The sequence below is a fragment of the Lucilia sericata genome, unplaced genomic scaffold, assembly GCF_015586225.1.
Source record: "Lucilia sericata isolate MDLA Ls3-8-SP2 unplaced genomic scaffold, ASM1558622v1 Contig000470F_arrow, whole genome shotgun sequence".
Lineage (NCBI taxonomy): Eukaryota > Metazoa > Arthropoda > Insecta > Diptera > Calliphoridae > Lucilia > Lucilia sericata.
Window position 1 is genome coordinate 24244 of NW_023994485.1, and position 21220 is coordinate 45463.

Sequence of the window (21220 nt, forward strand, 5' to 3'; positions counted from 1 at the left end):
ACATCGCACACCAAAGCTTTTTATTTAAATTAAGTTTTTTTATTTTTTATTAATTAATATAAATATAAATTTAATATTTTTTATACAAAAAAAGTTGCAATAATTGCATATTTCCACTTTTTATATATCGCAAAATATAAACAAAAATAAATGCTAGTGATAAAAATATAACAAATATTTATAACACTTTTTTCCATAGAAATTAAAGAAAAAAACACAATAAAATATATTTAAATATTTTAATACAATTAAGGAAAAAATATAATAAGACAGGAAAAGCAAACCTCTCTTAAAAAAATGACTATATAACTTGTTAATACAAAGAGACTTACTTATAAACTAAAGAAATGGAGGCATTTTTAAACACAATTATTTATTACTATTTTTTTAATTTTCATTAATGTAATTTATCTGACTCGTAGTATCTCTCTTGCTTAGCCTAGTTTTTAAAAAAATTAATTCCTTTAAATTTGTTTTTTTTTTCTTGTTGTTCCTTATTTGAGTTTTTTGTTAAGCATAGAATTTGTAAAGATTTTTCTTGGTTTTGTTTTGTTATTTTTTTTTTTTTTTTTTGGTTAAAGAGTAAATTGTAAATTGTAAAGAAAAAATTGTTATTTTATGTATTGTAGTATTTCCTAAAAGAATGTTTTTGTAAAGTAATTGAATAATAGCTTTTGTATTTGTGTGTATGTAGTGTAGTTTTGTGTGTGTGTGTGTTTAAGGGTAATCTATATTATTTTTAGAAGAAAACAGAAATAAATTATTTTGCTCGTTTTGTTAGAAATCAATATTCTATGGGATTGGGATCACGTTTTTTACGTGAATATTTCAAGCCCAAATTATCGCTGATTTCATCGATAACCTCTAGAGCATAGTCAAGTTGTTCTTTGGTATGTGCAGCCGATAGACAATAACGTATACGGCCCTCCATAATGGGTGTGGCAGGGAAACCAACACCCACAACGGCTATATGGCGGGTAGTTAAGGTACGTACAACAGCTCTGTGTGAGGATATAGGAAAATGTTAGAATTTTTATTATTTTTATATTTCAAAATAGTTCTTACCCAATTTTGGAGAATAGATACACTAACATGGGCACAACTGGTGAATCTTCATGACCATAAATGATGACACCCATTTGTGCTAAACGTTTGCGGAAATATCTTGTATTACGAGCTAATTGATTGATTTTTCTGCGACCCATATCGGTGCCATCTAGGCCCATTATAATGCTCATGGATGTGTAAATTTGTTGTGCCACTGGCGGTGACATTGTCGAGGCATAACAATGGGCATGGCTGTTTGTGCGTAAGAAGTCAATAAGTGTCTGAAAGAGTAAAAAAACATAAGTAATCCAATTTTAAAGCTTTTTATAAAAATTTTGAATATAAAAAAAGTTTTTAATGAAAAGCTTTCTATTAAAAAGTTTTTTCTTGAAAAGTTTATTTAGATAATAGGGTTTAAAAATGCTTAATTTTAAAAAGCTTTTTTAAATGCTTTTATGTTAAAATTCGTCCTCCCTTTCGTTCTGTAAAAAAAGCTTTGTTCTAAAGAAAACATTTTGTTAAAAAGCTTTCCTTTTTTCCTTAAAAAAGTATTTCATTTAAAGCCATCTGTGTTAAGAAACTTTTTTTTAACATAGCTTTTCTTAAAAAGCTTTTTGTGTTAAAAGTATTTTTCGTTAAAAAGCTTCCTTTCTTGGCTTTTGTTAAAACAATCTGTTCATTAAAAGCTAACTTTCTTTAATTTTGTTAAGAAAACTTTTTTTGTTAAAAAAGCTTTCTCGTTAAAAATATGTTTTTTTTCGTTAAACAACCTGTTAGTTAAAAGCTTACTTTCTTTAATTTTGTTAAGAAAGTTTTTTTTATTAAAAAGCTTTTTTGTTAAGAAAGCTTTCTCGTTAAAAAAAAGTTTTTATAAAAGCTTTCTCGTTAAAACTTTTTGAAATACTTAAAAAAAGATTAGTTAAAAAACTTTCTGTGAATTAATCTTGTTGATAAAGAATTTTTTGGAAAAAATAAAGCTTTTCTGCTTAATATTTAAAACTTACCTTTGAACCAGCAATATAGCCACCAGCACTACCAAAACTCTTAGTGAATGTACCCATTAGAATATCAACATCTTTGGGATCAGCACCAAAATAATCCAAAGCACCACCACCATTTGGACCCATTGCACCAATACTGTGCGCTTCATCTAAATACAAATAAGCCTTATATTTCTTTTTCAAGGCGATTATTTCGGGCAGTCGTACAATTGAACCTTCCATACTGAATACACCTTCAACAATAATTAAGATTTTCTTCCATGGTTTGCCACCATCTTTAGTATTGCCATTTACTACACTCGATCTTAGAACACGTTCCAAATCTTTCATATTATTGTGTTTAAAGACTTTAGTAGTGGCACCCGACAAACGAATACCCAAGATAATAGAGGCATGATTTTTCTCATCACTTACTACCAAACAACCAGGCGAGAGGAGAGAAGGCAAATTAAGAGCATTTGTGGCAAAGCCCATGCCAAAGACTATAGCATCTTCTACGCCCAAATAACGGGCGGTTAACTTTTCCAAATCGTTGTGCAACTGAGTAGTACCCAGCTCAACACGTGGACTGCAGAGAGCTAAACCAAATTCCCTGGTGGTCTTCTCAGCATTATCAGCACAAGGACCAGAGTTATCAGCAAAACCCAAATAATTATAAGAGCCCAAATTAAGGCATCTAGTCTCAGTGCCTGTAAACTCAAAGCTCCAACCATAATCATGTGTAACACGATCTTTTAAGGTTAATTCGGCTCCAGGCACACTGCAAATGGGACGATTCCAACAGTCTCTAACACGACGATACACATAACGCGAATAGAAACTTTCAAATGCATCATAGAGTGTAACATAACCCTCACGATTTTCCTCCTTGGCAACTTTGGGTACGAACAGCAATTGATTTAAGTAGCCCAATATCATGAGTAAATAAAAACCTAAATACGTAAAGCAGGCTGTGTGTAAGGGTACCTCTTCAAATGAGGTCTTTTTAAAGTGTTCTTCCGCGGGTGTTAGCTTACGTTCGGCAGCCGAGGGCTTTGAGGCCACACCATATTCTGTGGTGGTTGTGCCGCCGTTCTTAAGAGGAAAGTAGCCATTAGACTGAAAGAGAAGAGAAATGATTTGAGTTTAGTTTTGAAAATATAAAATGTAGGGTATTCAAAATTCCACATTAAGGTGCTAAAATTTCAATTTATTTTAATGTTTTTTCGCCGATAAAAAGCTTTATTACTTTTATATAAAAAGTATCTGTATTTAAAAATAATGGCTTTTACTTTTTTATTTAGTTTTAACAAAAAGCTTTAAATAAAAACTTTAAAGTTTTAATAAAAGGCTTTAAAGAAGTTATTTTTAATCTTTATAAAAAACTTAAACAAAGCTCTTTTAATAAAAAGCTTTAACAAAGCTCTTTTAATAAAAATCTTTGACAAGACTCTTTTAAAAAAAGCTTAAACAAAGCTCTTTTAATGAATTGCTGTAAAAATGCTCTATAATAAATTCCCTTAAAAAGCTCTTTAAATGAAAAGCTTAAAAAAGCTTTTCAGCTTAAAGCTTTTTTAGCTTAAAAATGCTCTTTTAATAAAAAGTTTTAAAACAGCCTTTTCAATAAAAAGCTTTAAAAAAGCTTTTTCAATAAAAAGCTTTAAAAAACCTTTTCAATAAAAAGATTTTTCAAGATAAAAAAGCTTTTTCAAGAAAAAAAGCTTTTTTCAATACTTAGCTTCAAAAAAGCTTTTTCAACGCATTCAACAAAATGTTTTAAAACAGATTTTGTAAATTTATTAAGATTATTTTAGACTCATTGCAACAGAGCAATGCACTACCATTGTTGCTATACAGCTCAAATATCACGGACGAGACAGTGATAAAATCTTTTTATGTTTATTTACCACAAATAACAAACATGTCATCATAAATAAAATAAATAGATATTCATAAATATGTTTGTGTTCTTATCCACATGCAAATAAAAAGATAATATCATGCATACAATATAATATTTCATAATATTAATTTTTTAATTGCTATTTTTTTTTATCTAAACAGCAACAAGATCCAAATAAAAATGTAAAATAAAATCATTAAAAAACGTGTTATAAGCAAACAAAAATGAAACAAAATCTATGTTACAAGGTTTGAATATTAATGAAATGTATACAAACAAAAAGAGTCGTACAAAAAAAAAAAAGGAAATTATTTTTTGTGGCGGTAAATGTACGTACATATGAAGGTATGTACTTTAATCACTGTTAGTAATTTTACGCAGAAAAACAAAATTATTTCAACTCATCATACGTAATTGTTTATATACAACATTTATAATAAATATTAAGCTAAAAACACGCCACTCTCTCTTTATACATATTTTCGTATCTTTTTTTAAGTTTTTTTTTTATACAAAATAATTTGAGTCATTTTACGATAACAATTTTATGATGAGTTAGTGGTTGTTTAATAGTATTTTTTGTCTATTGTTTGGATATTGTTTATTTTGCTGAACCATGTACATATATAATATAAAATAACAAAATTATTGTAAATATTTAATGTTTATTAGCGCAGCAATTAGATTGCAAGTTTTTTTGTTAAGTTTTTACAGTTCTAGTTAAGTGCAGAGGAGGTGTTATAGGAAATAAATAAAGAATATTTAATAAAGTTTTACAAATAGTATTCAAATAGCAAACTAGTCTTAGTTTACTAATAGGAAATGCTATGAAATCAATTAAAAACGTTTAAAAACAAAATTCTTTACAAAATGTGGAAAATTCAAATTGTATATAAACTGCATTTTGAAAACAAGCAAAATAATGAATGAATTATAAAATAAATAAAATTTTCCAAGAAAAATAAGAATTATTTCCATGCAAAATAGTACGTTATTAAGTTTAAATTAATAAAAATAATTTAAATTTATTTAAATTACTGCATATAATTCAATAGTATGTAGTTTACTATTGCTTTAAAATATACATTTTTTTAAAGCAAAGTAAAAATTTACTAATTTTTCAAAAAAATTATAAACATTTTCCCTATAATTTTCCTAAATAACCAATATTTTATTTGAGTCTAAAAATGACAGCATATAATGAACAATGAAATGAACCATGTAAACACTTGTTAATAATTGTAATGGCCACATAAAGTAAATAGTAGTTGTAATGGCAGAAAGTAAATAAACATTTACTTTATTATAAACTTTTATTTGTGGCATTTTAAAATTTTATTTTGAACTAAGAAATAGTTTTTAGTTAAATGGAATAAATGTTCGGTACATTGCGTACTTGTACAAATGTTAAACACATGTTTGTTTGTTAATATTTTACTTTTATATGTCTATTAGCAGCAAAGTGTTAAGTGCAATTGTTGTTAAAGCATAAAAACCTAACTAATCTAACAAAATAGTGAAAACAAACTAGAATAATATAATATCACTAGAAACATCTTAAATAAAACAAGTAGATTGATATTAGATCTGTTTATTTTCCGGGCAGGAGATAGTAAAAATTAGAAAATTTTTTTAAAATAAGAAATAAGTTTATTTGAAAGCATTTCTTAATAACAAGTTTGTTTTTCTGTTTTAAAAATACAAACTTAAGTTGGAATCCTCAAATACGAGTTATAGAACATTGAAAATACTTGATAACTTTGAAATTATTTTCAAAATGTTACGAGATTATTAGAAGTTCTTACGATCTAATCGATTAAATGTATGTGGTGGTTTTATGAGGACCTTAAGCAAAAACTGGACGTAAATTGAAGACGACAATGTTTTGTAGGCTGCGAAAGACGCACACTTGGGTTCTTTTGGTCCCTTTGTTATAGTTGGTTATACTATACTTTGTTATAGTTTGTTATACTTAAAAGTATTAAGTGAAATTAGCCGCATACTAACACATTTCAATGAATTCTGGAACTTAGCTGTCTCACTGGGACTTAATGTACAAAAAGTTGTAGTTATAAGAACTTCAATCTTTTTATCTATATCTACCTTAGACCTTATTTTATGTTAGGTATCAAGGGCAGCTGCCTTATAAGCAGCTCACTTGGGTCTATTAAATTTGGTCCCGTTGAGTTACCCTTGCGGTCTTAGGAAAGTATTCTGATAGCACCCTCTCCTTCCAGAACTAAACCAGGTGGTTTAATTTATGCAGCATAGGATATTCTTCAGACCTAGAAAGCTCTTCCATGCCTGACAAAATGGAAGCACCGAAGTTATGTTCCCTGCTTTCAATGGACGTAGGGCAATAGCAAGGTAGATGCGATACAGTCTCATCTTCCTCTTCATTATGACAACTTCTACAGTAGTCGTTATATCCAAGGCCTAGTCTCAAGATCTGGTTTCACTGAACCACCTGATTTGGCCTTTCCCATAAATTTCATTTAGAACAAATGTCTTACAAGTCGTAAGAGAGATACCATTAAAGGCGTCGATTTTTTTCCTCATCCAACATCGCACCGTTTATAGCTATGTCATTTAGAGATATTCCGCATTATTTGATTAACCTAGATGTAGTAAAGACACCCGATAGATTTTTGATAGCAGCTTTGCTGTCAGTATATACTTATACATGCATATAACCCCCGATATATTCTAGTACCTTAGCCAATTCGCTGCTCGTTTAATAGGAGATATTTCTGCCAGAAGAACATTTAGAACACAGTTTAGACCTTTGTTTCGAGATAAAAGCTCTTAAAACTAGTATATATTAAAGACCGAAGATTGGCTTGAGGTAACAACTTGTTTTCCCATGCAAAAAAAAAAAACTTGAGTTCTCAGACTGGTACAAAAACAAAACTATTTATTTTTCTATCTACAAACAAATTAATATTTCTTATATTCAAGAGCGTAAAAAACACACACCTCAATGATGCAATATTTTTTTTTTTAAATCTGTTCATTTAAATACAGATTTCTATTACGAAATGTATACAGTTAATTAATTTAAAAATGTCAATAGTTCATTTGAGTTAAAGTGGTCACTATACATAGTAAATATTGTTTCTATTAACAAAACAACAAAATCTATGTATATTATTCTAGACATATACATAAAAATGTTTTCTCTAGCCAATAAAAAAAAAATAACAAGAATATTAAATAACTAATAAAACAAGAAGTAATAATAGAAGCGATTGAATTAGAAAAAATCAACTGCCCTACAATTTAAATCATATTAACTGAAATTATTGATTATAAATTAGTTTTTAGTTATTAACTATTAGGCACGCATCAATGCTTTAGATAATGATCAGTTAGAGTTAAAACAAAACATACAGAAATAAACATTCATTTAAATGTTTATTTACAACGAATTAGCTAATTGGAAAAAGGGTGACATTTAGATAAAATTAGGCATTTGTAGGCAAGATTTTTTTAACAATTTAAAATAAACAATGAATATTCAAGCTTTTTATATTAAAAATTAATACACTTGTTATTTTATTAAATATACAATAGTTAAAACTACATAAACTGCAAAAGTAATGTTAAGAGTAGGGACAAAAGTTATTATGGTTACGTATGCGATTAGATAAGCTTTATTACCAAATTTTGTTGGTATATAAAATAACTAAACTAAAATGAACAGTCTCTGGAGCAACTATACATGTACCTTACTAGTAGGTATGCATATACATATATTTTGAAACAATATTTTCAACTATTTAAGAATGTCAACATTTCAAGCTTCAAAATTAAAACGGAAATACAAAAACACAAAGTTTTTGGCAAACTTAAATAAATAGTTTTTATACCTAAGTATATAATAGCCTATAAACAATGACCCTGTAAATATTTACATGAAAAACAACACCTAATAACAAAACTATCAATGCAAAATTAAATGGTAAATGTTCTAATTTTATGGCTTAAAGACAATGACTAATTAACTAAATTTATAAAAGAAATATTTTAATTATTTAAGGTACTTAGGTTATTTTTTTATAAACAAATTTTGGGTATATATACTCTATGATTCATCGTATTTCTGTTTCAAAAATCCCAGTGGTATGTACAAAAAAAAAATATAATAAAAACAATTAAACTGCAACTGATAAGGTGGAAGGTACGCTCGTTATTCAATCATTTCTTATCGATTTTATATGAACGCAAGAAATATTAACGAATCACACATGGCTGTAGATAATTGATAACGAAAAATGTACAACAGTTTAAAAAAAATTTTGGAATTTTGTTTGTTAATGTTAGTGCAATTAATAAATTTTCTCACTTCATTCTACTTAGCACAATTTCGATTTTTTTTAATTAAAAAAGTAAGAAGGAATTGTTGAAAATATTTGTTAATGGTTCAAGAGAACGAAAAAATAATGTTATACACAGAAAAAATTAATACATAACTTGAATGAATTTTGTAATAAATTGAATGAATCGAACATGACTTTTTTTTCCCAAACCATTTTCATTCAGAATATTAAAAGTTCATAAAATGTATGAATTTGTACTTTAAAGATTTTTTTGTTTTTTTTACTCATTTTTTTTTTTTTTTTTGATTTTCATAAAAAATTGGAATAAATATCCGCGTTACCTATTAATATCTTCCATTTTTTAGAAAATAATCACATATTAGCGAATTTTTATGATAAATAAATAAAATGTTGGAAAACAAAATATGAAATAAAAAAACATCAGCATATAGCTAAACATCCATTCTTCAGAAAATGCTGCATGTTACGCGCATATTTCATTGTTTTCAATCTAAAAATCATAAAGAAATAACAAATTTTCCAAAGAAAATTTCAAACATTTTTTAACAAATAGAAAAATATAAAGAAAATTTTTAATATTTCAAGTCAAGGCTTCTAGATTATGTTTAAAAATATAAAAATGAAAAAAATTCATACAATTTAGGAACTTATTCTTAAATATTATTAACTTTAGTCAATGAAAGCAGTTCATAATATTTATGCTGGAACTTTTTTCTGTGTACATTTAAATACAAAGTTCTAAATTATAAATTTTTCATGAAAAATTTTCAAACTAAATCAAAATAAGTTATTTTCGAAAAATTCTATTTAATCTTTCAGTAAAATTAAAAAAAAAAACCCATGAAATTTTTAAAAATATTTTGGATACAAAATTTTATGAATCTTGATGATGTAGGGATTATTTAAACAGCTTTAAACATTTTTTCGAACATAAGTTAGAATTTTCGAAAAATATTTAAGAAATCTCAACACGATTTCAAAGTTTTATTTTAAAAACTTTAAAAAATTTTGGTTTTATTTCAAAAATTTTTAAATTTCAGGGAAATCGCACTACAGTTTACCATTGAGTCATAAATTTTGAGACGTTATATGAAAACTTTTAACCAAAAACAATCTTTAATTTTAAAGTAAAGTTTACCCTACACTATCCGCAAGGAGTACTAGAATTGTCATTTCTCGTATTTTTTTGTTTTAGGAAGTAGAGCAACTAAGAAAACATCCTCTGTTCTTCATTAGTATTCTGGTAGCCCTAGCTTAGCTTCTAGCTAAATGGCCATTAACACTTATTATTAGCAGCTAATTGGTGTCACAAAAAGGTCGAGAGATCCCTCATTTTTAAAGTAAAACTTGCTGTTAACATTGTGAATTTACTAGTCGTCTGCTAGGAAAAGGATTAAAATGAACATTATTAATAAAAACCACCTGGTCACACTAAAGTACTATAAAATAGAACATTTTCTAAATGTCAAAATGAAAATAACTTTCCAATAAGAAAAAAAACAACAACAAAAACAAACATAAACTGAAGTTTGTTGTTTTTAAAAATCAACCCAAAAAATATGCAAAAATGTTGTCTTATAGAATTTTAAACAAGTTCGTTATAAAAATACATTGTTTGTTTTTTTAGGAATATTAATTATTTAAAATTTTTATCTAAGAACAATCGAAAAACACACAAAACAAGCACGCCTTTTTTTATAGCTTCGCAGTAGCAGCGCTTAAAACGCGTAAAGAAAAAAAAAACACACTGCTGCCCAAAAAGATGCCAGACAATTTGTGTAGCATAATTTCTAAATAAAAACAAAAACACTGCACTTTAAATCTCACTTGTTTCTATTTGTCTAAACAGTTTTGATAAAAGTTCGCCAATAAAATTGTAAATATTTGTTAATTATTAGCATTAGAGCTTATCATTTAAACACCTTTTTTATCATAACATTATCTGGCAACTCCCGATTCTATCATTAAAATCACACCACCAACACAAGTTAACAAATTTATAGGTTTTTTTTTAATTTCTTAACACACTTTCAAACATATTCTTCATTCATTCCTTTCAATTTTTACTTTCATTTCTTAATTTGATATGCAAATTTTTAGATTGTTTCACACACGTCCCATATTTTTATTTACCTTAATGCCATTACCGTTCATGGTCACCACTCGTCCATTAGCCTTGAGACCATTTTTTCTTGTGCGTATTTCCTTGTATGCCGGTGCTGCAAATTTTTTCTCATGCAGCTCCCTATCAAATTGGATTTGTTGTTCTATTTCTGCTGCATTATTTGTTAAGGTACTACTACTGGAGCAGCCGCCACTGCCTACTGCTGGTGATGCTGTTAAGCCGTTTTCTGCAAAAGTAGTACCACCGTCAAGGTTTCCCATTTTATTTTTTCAATTTCTGTCTGTCGTCACCACCGCAAACACACACCAAACCAAGCAACAACAATTTTATTAGACACTTTACTCTTAATTAGCAAGAATTCTATTAAACAAGAAATTCTTATCCAAAAAAAAAAAGCCACCAACAAATGACTAAAACTCTATAACGACGGACTAGCCCGACTGAGCAAAAAAAAACTACACACCAGTGCAGACGGAACAAGGTAATATTACTCAAACAGCTGATTATTGTTTTGTTCGTTTTCTGTATATGATAAAACTGTCAGATTTATGTGTTTGTTGTTGTTTAAAATGCAACAAAGCCAATAACAACAGGCGGGCGTTGTCAAATTTTGTTGTAGATTTCGAGGTGTCACTATCCTCTTCGTGTAACATACTTCTGTCAAGTGATGCACTAGTGTTGATAATGTAACAATTTCGTGATTGAGTTTAGCGGGTAGAATAAGAATTTTAGCGATTTCTTACAATAAGTAATAAAATAGGGTTTCTATCATTTCTTTAAAAAGTAAACCTAACTCGTAACAGGGTTCTATAAAAATCGAATTTAAAATTATCGACTTTTTGTCGGAAAGAGTTGAAAAGCCGACTTTTTTGTTTCAACTACAAACAAACAAATAACGTAACTAAACTAACTAAACTAACTAAACTAACTAACTAACTAACTAACTAACTAACTAAACTAACTAAACTAACTAAACTAACTAAACTAACTAAACTAACTAAACTAACTAAACTAACTAAACTAACTAAACTAACTAACTAAACTAACTAACTAACTAACTAACTAACTAACTAACTAACTAACTAACTAACTAACTAACTAACTAACTAACTAACTCCCTCTATCCTAACCTCTCTCTCCATTCGGTTTTTTAGATTTTTTCAATTAATTTAAAAAAATCGCCAAAAATATTTAAAATCGCTAGAATCTGAGAAATTGTCGATAACACGGTAAATGATAATACAGTACATACAAACTCACCTTAGTCGGCAATGCAATTAATTATTTTAAATTATTTTCCAACACTGGAAAAAGCTATTTTACAAATTGTTTACCAACACTGAAAAAGCTCTTATTTGACGTTGTATAACAACTCTGTTCTTTTTTGACATTTCATTATTGCAAAAAAAGGAAAAACAGCTTTTGAGCCGGAAAAAAGGGCTTTTCAAATTTCAAAGTAAATTGCAGAAAGAAAAACATGAATATATTTATTATAATAAAATTAATTTAAATTACACAAAAAATTCTTGGCTTTCCTAGAACAAAAATATAAATCAACCTGTATAAATAAAATAGATACAAAATAAATTTACAAATAAATAAATTTATTGTGAAGCTCAAAAAATATATACACAAACAAAAAGAGAACCCCACTCACTACAGGAAAGAAGAAGCAGATGAAAAAGCACTGCGTACATATTTGAATCATTTACAATTTGGTTTTTGAAGTGCAACCATCATCATTACGCGAAGTCGAAAAAATTGTGTTATTTTCAAACAAAAAGGAGCCGCAATATAAATTTGTAATTTATTTAACAAACATTCGTAATTGAACAAAAAAGTATTATAAAAGTATATTTTTAAAAATAATTTGTGATTAAACAAGAATTATTTGGAAAAATTGTGAAATTCAAAAGAAAAGTTGACACAAGAAAAAAAAAAAAACAAAAAAGAGTCCTCTTAAAGAAGCGTGAGAGATACAATTTGAATAAAGAGAGTTTTTTTTCCAGAGCGAGGTGTGTGTGTGAAAAGTGTGATAAAAACCCCATACGTCACTTTTCGTTGAAAAATAAATTTTCACAACCAATTGGACAAACGAAAGAAAAAACATCCTTTTTCTCTATTCTACAAAAATGGATTTCAATTTTACCGATTTGAAAAAGGAAGCTGCAGCCACAGCTGATGACATCTTCAGTCATTCAAGTGAAGCAGCCAAACAAGTGGGTCAGGATTTGCTAGGAAACCTGGGTGGGGGAGGTGGACGTCAAGATGATAACTCACACACTGAGCAAAGTTTTGGCAACGACCAAAAGGAAATGGATTTTGAACATGTAGATCCACAGACTTTTGTACAACGTATGTCGGCTGGAGCCAAAGAGGCCCAGGAACAATTGGATGCCAAATTTTCACAATCTAAAGATGAGTTGGAAGATTTCTTTGGTCAAACCAGCAATGCAGCCAAGCAAGGTGTGGCTGCTGCCACCAATGATTTCATGAATGCCGAACGCGGTTTTATGAACGCGGCTGGCGACAAGGCCAAGGAAATTGAGAAGAAGGCTGCCCAGGCGGTCGATGATCTTTTCGGTTCACATTTGGGCAGTGGTGATAGTAAGTTTGAGGCCTCTGCTCCGTTGGCTGATAATGTGCAATCTGCCAATAACAATTTCAACAATTTCATGGACGACAATGCTCCCATGACGACATTTGGTAAAACTCCAACGGCCGCTGCCGCTGTTAGCAAAGATTCAGACAACGATTCTCCTTCCATTTCTTATAATCCCTCACCGGTTAAGAAAATACCTGCTACCGATGCTTTAAAAGAACAGGACAATGAGAAATTCATATCCTCCGAAGATCTTTTGGGCGACTTCAAGGAAGAGCGCACCGCTACTCCCGATTCACAGGCTTCCGCTAAACTTCCCACACAAATGAAAGCAGCAGTGACAAACTTACCCACTACCGACCTGGATGTCGAGGACGATGATGAAGACTTTGTTCAAGCTGAAATACCAACTAAACCAGTCGAACAAAAGACTGCTGCGGCTCCTATTCAAGAACCCACACCAGTTCCCGTGGCTAAACCAGCTCCGATTGTACCGGAACCGGTTAAAACTCAGCCACCACCATCACCAGCAACACAGGCGCCAGTAGTTCCAGAAACAAAAACAGAAACACCAACTCCCGTTGTTGTCGACACAAAGCCCAAGACATCTTCGACTGTTACTACAACAAAAACAGCTACGAATGCACAACAACCAAATATTGTATCGGTGGAGGATATTTTCTACAAATATGGTTTGGGTAAGTTTTTTTTGTAATGAATTATTTTTTTTTTTTTTTGATTAAGTTAAATGCCATTTGGTTTACATTGGATATATGAAACATTTTTCTAGCTACAGACCATCATCGAAAAGCACTTTTGATTTCGAAAAGTATATTTTATTTTATTTTTTTTAACAAAATTTGTTTTTAAAAAATTTATGTTCGAATTTTCTAAAATAGTTATGGAAAAATATCTAAAAATTATATTTATTTTGAAAATATTTAATTTTTCTTTTTACGAATTTGAATAATGCTAGAATTGACTTCAAAATATTTTCGAACATTAGGTCGAATTTTCGAAAATTCTTCAAGTAAGCTTGTTTTTTTGAAAATATCTTCATAAAAACATTTAAATTGGAATTTTATGAAATTTTTAAATAATTTTCAAAATTTTTATGTTCGAAATTGTAAAATGTAAGAAATTTGTTTTAAAAGAAAATGGTTTTTAAAGAATCCTTGTAATTTAGATATAATTTTCGAACATTGAAAATGTTCTCGAAATTCTTAAATGAACAAACATTATCACGCCAATTATAAACAATTATTACCCATGAGTTTGTTACCTTTTAAGTGCTTTAAGTATAGAAGAGGGAACAAACTCCCATGAATTCTCCCACATTATAAAGAGTATTTATTTCGAACATAAGTTAGAATTTGAGAAAATTCTGAAAATAAAAAGAATATTAAAAAAATTTCAAATATGTTTGTTTTTATTTCATAAGTTTTCCCACAAAAGTAATTAATTTGTTTGAAAATTGTTTAAATTGTTATTTGAATTATAATTAATTCCCCTCGAAATTAAATTAAATTAAATTGCAATTTAACACTGTTATCGCTTGGAATCATATTACGCAGTTATTAAATTTCAAGTTTATATTACAATTTTTAAATTTAAACTTTGATACGGAGGAGATTCCATCGCCAGTTTGATTTAAATACATTTCATTGAGTGTTTGGTGCTTTTTTTGATGGTCTGTAGAATGCGTCACATCATGTAATATTTGTTTTTACATGTCAATTTTCATTTTGTTTCTTATTCGTTAATTAAACAATTGTTGCAGCTTTTTGTTTGGTTTATTTAAATTATTGTTATAAATTTTAAACTGTTGGAGGTTTTTCATTTGTTTATTTAATCTAATCACAAGTTGATCATACATAAAGCATGTTTGTTTGTTTGTTTGTTTGTTTGGTTATCAACTAAATGCAGAAAATACTAGAGAAATTAGTTAGATAGAATATTGGATTTTAAACTAAAAATTTGGACTTTTGTAGAAGATCAAAGGTCGTTATTTGCATTTCCCTGAGTCCTGAATGAGGTTTTAGGTATTTTTTTTTTTTTCAAATAAAGTAAAAATTTGTTGTTTGTTTTGTTAGTAGGTATGTAAGTGTGTTGTTTTAAACGCCTAGTGACACGTTATTTTTTTTTTTTTTTTTTTTTGTCGATTTTGTTAGATACACTTTTTTCCTTCTATTTTATTCCATTCGTTTTTATTATTATTTAGCATTATTACTTTTTATTTGTTTGTTATGAATCATATTTTTTTCATTCTGCTAACAGATAATGATGTCATACATACAGCAACAATAATAAAAACCACAATGGAAACTACATGTAGCTGAAAATATATTAAAAATTTTCAATGGATGACTTTCATATAATTAAATAGTTCAGTAACTAATTGATTTTCCTTTAATCCCTTAAATTTTTTAATTAATTCATGTTTTCTTTTATGATTAATTTGATTTCGTTATTTCTAAAGAATTTACTTATAAATCTGTCTCTTTTTCATTCATATACATACCGGCTTTTTTTGTTTATTGCATTTTATTTTTTGTTAAATACATTTAACAAAATTGTGAGTCATATGATTGTGAATTTATTTATTTCTCTATATTTAGAAATGTTTCATTTCATTTTGTTTATTGCTTTATATATACATATTTCGTTTTTTGAAAGGTATTTTTCTTTTAAAATGTTTCTTAAGTTTTTTCTTTTTCTTGGTTTTGGTACATCTTTTAAAGCTTCACTTGTTATTGAGTTAACTTGGCTGGCTGCTAAGAAAAAAACGTCTTAAAATGTTCATCGAGTACATTTACTTCTGTTACCAAGAGCGTGTTACTTGGCTTTTTTTGTATTTTCTTTCTTAACAATTTCCTTAAAGTTATTTTCTTACTTTTTTTAGTTATTTCTCTAGTCGTCATGTCTAAAGTACGAAAAAATTGTTTTTACTGGCAATTTCTAATGATTTACCTAAACACTTGAAATTAAAAAGTAGTAGGGGATTATTCATTATTATGTTTTTTCAAGAAGTTTTTAAAGTATTAACTGGTCTGTTAGTTTTTAAACCTGAAGGTTAAAGATTTATTTATAATTTATTATAGTTGCTCGACTTTATCTTAAATGTGAATATATTTTAGAAAATTTAAATTAAAATTTTCTAATTTTATTATTTTCTAATTTCATTTTTTTAATATTTTTAATGAAAAATCGAATTTTATTTTGGTAATTCTTCTTGTGTGAATTTTGAAATGTCGAGATTTGAGTGAAATTTTGAAATTTGAGCGAATTTTCAAATTTTGATAAAATTTTGTATTTTTATTGAACTTTCAATTTTAGTGAATTTCAATGTGATTTCTTGTACAATTTTCAATTGTTAGTGAAATTTCGAATTCTTAGTAAAATTTTTAATTTATAGCAAAATTTTAGAATTTTTTTATAAAATTTTGAACTTCAATAAAATTTCGAAATTTTGGTGAAACTTCAAAATTCTAGTAAAATTTTCATCGATTTAAATTTTAACCCCCTTATTCACAAACAAAATTTTTATTTTATAAACAGTTTATAAATTAAATTTTGTATGGAAATTTTGTTTTATAAACCATTTATAAAATAAAAATGTTGTTTATGAATAAGGGGGTAAATGTTTAATGAAATTTAGAATTTTTAATGAAATTTTGTAAATTCACTGAAATTTATAATTTGAGTGAAATTTCGAATTTTTAGCGAATTGTAAAATTTTTATGAAATTTAGATTATTTTTGCAAAATATCGCAATTTTACTGATAATTTGAAATTTTTGTGAAATTTGTATTGTAGTGAAATTTCAAAATATAATTTTTTAGTGAAATTTTGTATTTTAAGTAAAATTTTAGTGAAAATTAAAATATGGAAATTTTGTTTTATAAACCATTTATAAAATAAAAATGTTGTTTATGAATAAGGGGCTAAATGTTTAATGAAATTTAGAATTTTTAATGAAATTTTGTAAATTCACTGAAATTTATAATTTGAGTGAAATTTCGAATTTTTAGCGAATTGTAAAATTTTTATGAAATTTAGATTATTTTTGCAAAATATAATTTGAGTGAAATTTCGAATTTTTAGCGAATTGTAAAATTTTTATGAAATTTAGATTATTTTTGCAAAATATCGCAATTTTACTGATAATTTGAAATTTTTGTGAAATTTGTATTGTAGTGAAATTTCAAAATATAATTTTTTAGTGAAATTTTGTATTTTAAGTAAAATTTTAGTGAAAATTAAAATTTTTTATAAAAGTTCGATTTTTTTCGAATTGTTATTGTTAACGTATACTGATTTTTCTAATTTTTAATGAAATATTGTAATTTAGTGAAATTTGGAAAGTTTAGTCAAACTTTTTTCTGAAACTTCGAATTTATATAAAATTTTAAATTTCTAGTAAAATTTTAAAGCTTTTGTTAAACTGTTTATGTAAAGAGGAAACAATTTTTAATAAAAAAGCTTTTAACTGAATGAAATTTTGAGTGAAATTTTGAAATTTAGTGAAACTTTTTTCTTTGAATTTGTATACAATTTTTGTAAAATTTCAAATCTCTAATGAAATGTTAAAGCTTTTGTTAAGCGGTTTATATGAAACAGAAATCATTTTTAATGGAAAAGCTTTTACTTAATGAAATTTTGAATCAAATTCGAAATTTTAGTGAAACTTTGAATTTGTGAAATATTTTTGCGAAATTTCAATTTTCTAGTGAAATTTTAAAGCTTTTGTTAAGTTGTTTATATGAAGGAGAAATAATTTTTAATGGAAAAGCTTTTAACTTATGAAATTTTGAGTAAAATTTCGAAATTTTAGTGAAACCTTTTTCTAAAACATCGAATTTGTATAAAATTTTTAATTTATGATATTTCAAATTTCTAGTGAAATTTTAAAGCTTCTGTTAAGCTTTTTATATGTAACCGAAATAATTTTTAATGGAAAAGCTTTTAACTTAATTTTGATCTTCAAAGCTTTTTTTTAAATTTGTGTTTCTTAAGATTTTTCGAAAAAAAAGTTTTTCTAAAAATTTTGGAAAAGAAGATTCTCTAACAAGTTCTAAGATCAAATTTTGGAATATTACAAAATTTTCCTAAGTAAGTAGAGAATTATTTTTAAAATTTACTAGATTTTATGTAAAAAAAAACTCCTTGTAAAAGTTAAGACTCCAACTTTGTACACCAAAAAAAAAAAAAAAATCAATTATCTTCAAAGAAAGATATTTATTAAATCTGTTTGATTTAAATGAAATTTTCTTGCTCAACATTTTCCATTTGTTCTTAATTTAATTGTTGGCCAGCCAACAAGTCTTGTCTCTTGTCTTGTGTTTTATATTCTTTTCTTCGTTCATTATAGTATTCTGTGCTATGTGCCGTCATCAATATTATTGAAAATCTTATTTAAAATAATTTTTCTTTCGTTTTTTTTTTCGTATGCGCTCCAATTGGAATATTTCACATGTTGTTGTAGTAGTTGTTGCATTGCTTTGCTTTTCTTTTCATTGTCATTGACATGAATTGTTATTTTAGTAGTAAACTTAGTCTGTCCATCCATCCATACGTTTCATGTATTTTTTTGATTTTTTTTCTTGTACTTAAGTTTTGGTTGATGCTACAGCTAGCATTACTGGTGCTCTGTTGTCTGTAGCCCGTGAGCACATTTCATTTTATCAATGCCAAATTGTTAAGTCCTAAAAAAAAAACTTAAGTTTGGAATTTGTCTTGTATCTTTTGGGTTTTTCAATTAGTTTATATGAACATGTTTAAGAACCTCTTGTTTAGTTTTTTTTCCTTTTTTTGGATTTTCCACTTGGCATGTGGTGTATTTTGTGGTAACAAAAAAATAATTTTCTTTTTTTTATTGATTATGTTCGATTTTATTTTTAAGCAGGAAAAAAAATTGTCATTTAAAATAGTACAAAATGCTTAACAAATTACACTAGGGCTTGGTTGCTTTAGCTGTCTTGTCTAGTTATTCCATTTATCTTACATTTTTAGTTCTTTGTGACATTTATCGTTGGTTTTATTTTTATAACAATAAAAAGAAAATTAACAAACGGTAATTAAAGTTGCTTTTGCACTTTATTTTTGTTGAAAATTAAAGGAAAGTAATTTTTTTTTAATATTAACACTTTTTAACCACGTTTTGTGAAAAACTGAGTAATTTTTTTAAATAATTTTAAATATTTTAATACATTTTTTGAAATATAAACAACGATTTCGTGCTGTTACAACTATTTGATAGTTACATGAATAGTTTTCATGTAATTTTATTTGAAATCTTTTATAAATCTACATTAAAAACCTTGTAAACAAGTGTAGTTTGTGAATATCTACATTTTTGGTTTCAATTAAAAAATATTTAGCCCTCAAAATCCATACATGTACGTTATATGACCAAATTTTATTACGAGTTTATTAATTCTAATTTTTGCTGAAAGTTACAATTTGGTGAAACATAGAATTTATGTGAAATTTCCAATTTTTAGTGAAACTTTGTATGTTGCGTAAAATTTTGAATTTTTAGTGAAATTTTTTCTTTATTTTATTTAAAATTTTTAGCGATTTTCTTATAGAATTTTTATTACAAAATTTAGATTGTTTTATGAAAAATTGAGTTTTATATAAAGGGGACTGTCACATAATTCCATTCCGCTAGAGAGTATTACTTATTAAATAAATTGATTAAAAAAGAATCATTTTAAACAAATTTTTCTTAAAAGTTGTCGTTTTCTTTTTTTAGAGAAGAAAATTCTATAACAGACTCCTATAATTTGAAAAAGTAGCTTAACCAGTTTACAATAGAGACCGGTGAAGAACGGTAGTATATTACCAAGTCTAGAGAAAGTGTTGTGAAATTGCTTTTGAAGCTTAGGCTAGAAAATCTAAGTCCATTTGTTAATACCTTTAAACCATTCCAACAAAATCCATTTACAAAAAACGATTTAATATGTTTTTATCTCTTTACAAAGTCTAAATAAAAGCAGCAACAGTGTTTTTGTTACAATGAGAATTCATCAACCAGCGTAAAGAGTATTTTGTAAAATTTAGAAAAATCCTTAAGCGCATGTTCCACAATCACTAATACAAAAAAAAAAACGACAACCCTTAATTACAAAAATTCACCACTAGTCAGCACAATTTTGGAACAGAAAATAATCAATAACTTGGAGACTTTATTTTGTATTTCAAACGAAATGTTATTTCGTGTTTGGCAATATCACATAAGGGTCAGGGGTAACCTTAAATATACTGACTAATCTCTAGGCTTTTCAAACAAAGTCTTTGAACTGTCTTTGTTTAGGCATGTTGTTAAACAAAGTTTTTTTTTGCAACTCATAGTTTTTTGCGACATAAAGTCTCCATATGCCTCCATATATACGCTCTTTTAATGCGGATTTAAGCTCTGCGCATTATTTAGGTTGACTGAGGTTTACTATAGGTTTCCTTGTCTAACAATCAGGAAATTCAATCACAATTACGAAAGGACTTCTTCTAGTGTAAGTGTACTTTGGCAAGTGTACTCGTTGTAGTGTTTTAGTAATACTCGTTTCGATTTTAGTTAGTTTTTCGATGTGTTAACGTGATAAACGTAATATTGTTACAATATACTTGGCCATAACAAATAAATAATTATTTTTGCAATCATTTAATATAAATAAAAAAAGTAGAAGCAGAAAAAGAGTTTTAAAAAGAAATTAAAGTTTTTTTATTTATAAGAAGTAATAAAAACAAATTTGATTAATTTGATTTTATAAACAAAAAAATAATTGTCAAAAGAAAAATTAAGCTTTTGTTTTTATATATTGACGGAAATTTCGGTAATTAGCACATTTAAAAAAAAACGCTGACGCCGTTAGTAAACAATTTGCAAAATCAAAAAATTATTTACAAAAAATTTTCTTAAAAAACTAAAGATTTTGGAAGTGAAAAGAAAAAAAGTAATTAAACTATAAAATTAAATAAACAAATAATAAAAAAAAAAACTTAATAAAAAATGGATACAGTTGGAGAACAACCTGCACAAAATGGTGTTTACAAAAAACGTCCTTTTATATGTTCCTTATTAGATCCCAGTAAGTGTCTTTATATTAAACATAAATAAACTATGTATTTAGTTTTCTTTTAAAAAGTAGTAAGCAATTGGTGTGGTAATTTAACTAATAATTAATTTGTATGTATATTAACCTAACAACTATACTCTGCATT

At 27.0% G+C, this 21220-nt stretch overlaps 2 protein-coding genes across 4 annotated transcripts in view; one reads left to right on the plus strand and one right to left on the minus strand.

Moving 5' to 3' along the window:
• Positions 1-382: 382 nt before the first annotated feature.
• Positions 383-10836, minus strand: LOC119605278 (serine palmitoyltransferase 2-like). Its single transcript, XM_037958304.1, has 4 exons — positions 10404-10836; positions 2052-3146; positions 1066-1328; positions 383-1001 (listed from the first exon to the last, which is right to left on the minus strand). Exons 1-4 carry the CDS (start codon positions 10653-10655, stop codon positions 785-787), a joined length of 1827 nt encoding a protein of 608 aa, XP_037814232.1. The 5' UTR covers positions 10656-10836; the 3' UTR covers positions 383-784.
• Positions 10837-11829: 993 nt separating this feature from the next.
• LOC119605269 (reticulon-1-A-like) overlaps positions 11830-21220 on the plus strand; it is a 38961-nt gene continuing 29570 nt past the window's right edge. The window contains exon 1 of one of the 3 annotated variants that reach the window (XM_037958265.1): positions 11830-13695. In XM_037958265.1, the coding sequence (XP_037814193.1) occupies positions 12528-13695 (1168 nt within the window). In that variant the 5' untranslated portion in view covers positions 11830-12527. Of the gene's footprint in view, positions 13696-20882; positions 21088-21220 lie in introns of those variants that run through there. The other 2 variants (XM_037958264.1, XM_037958266.1) reach the window with 2 other exon arrangements.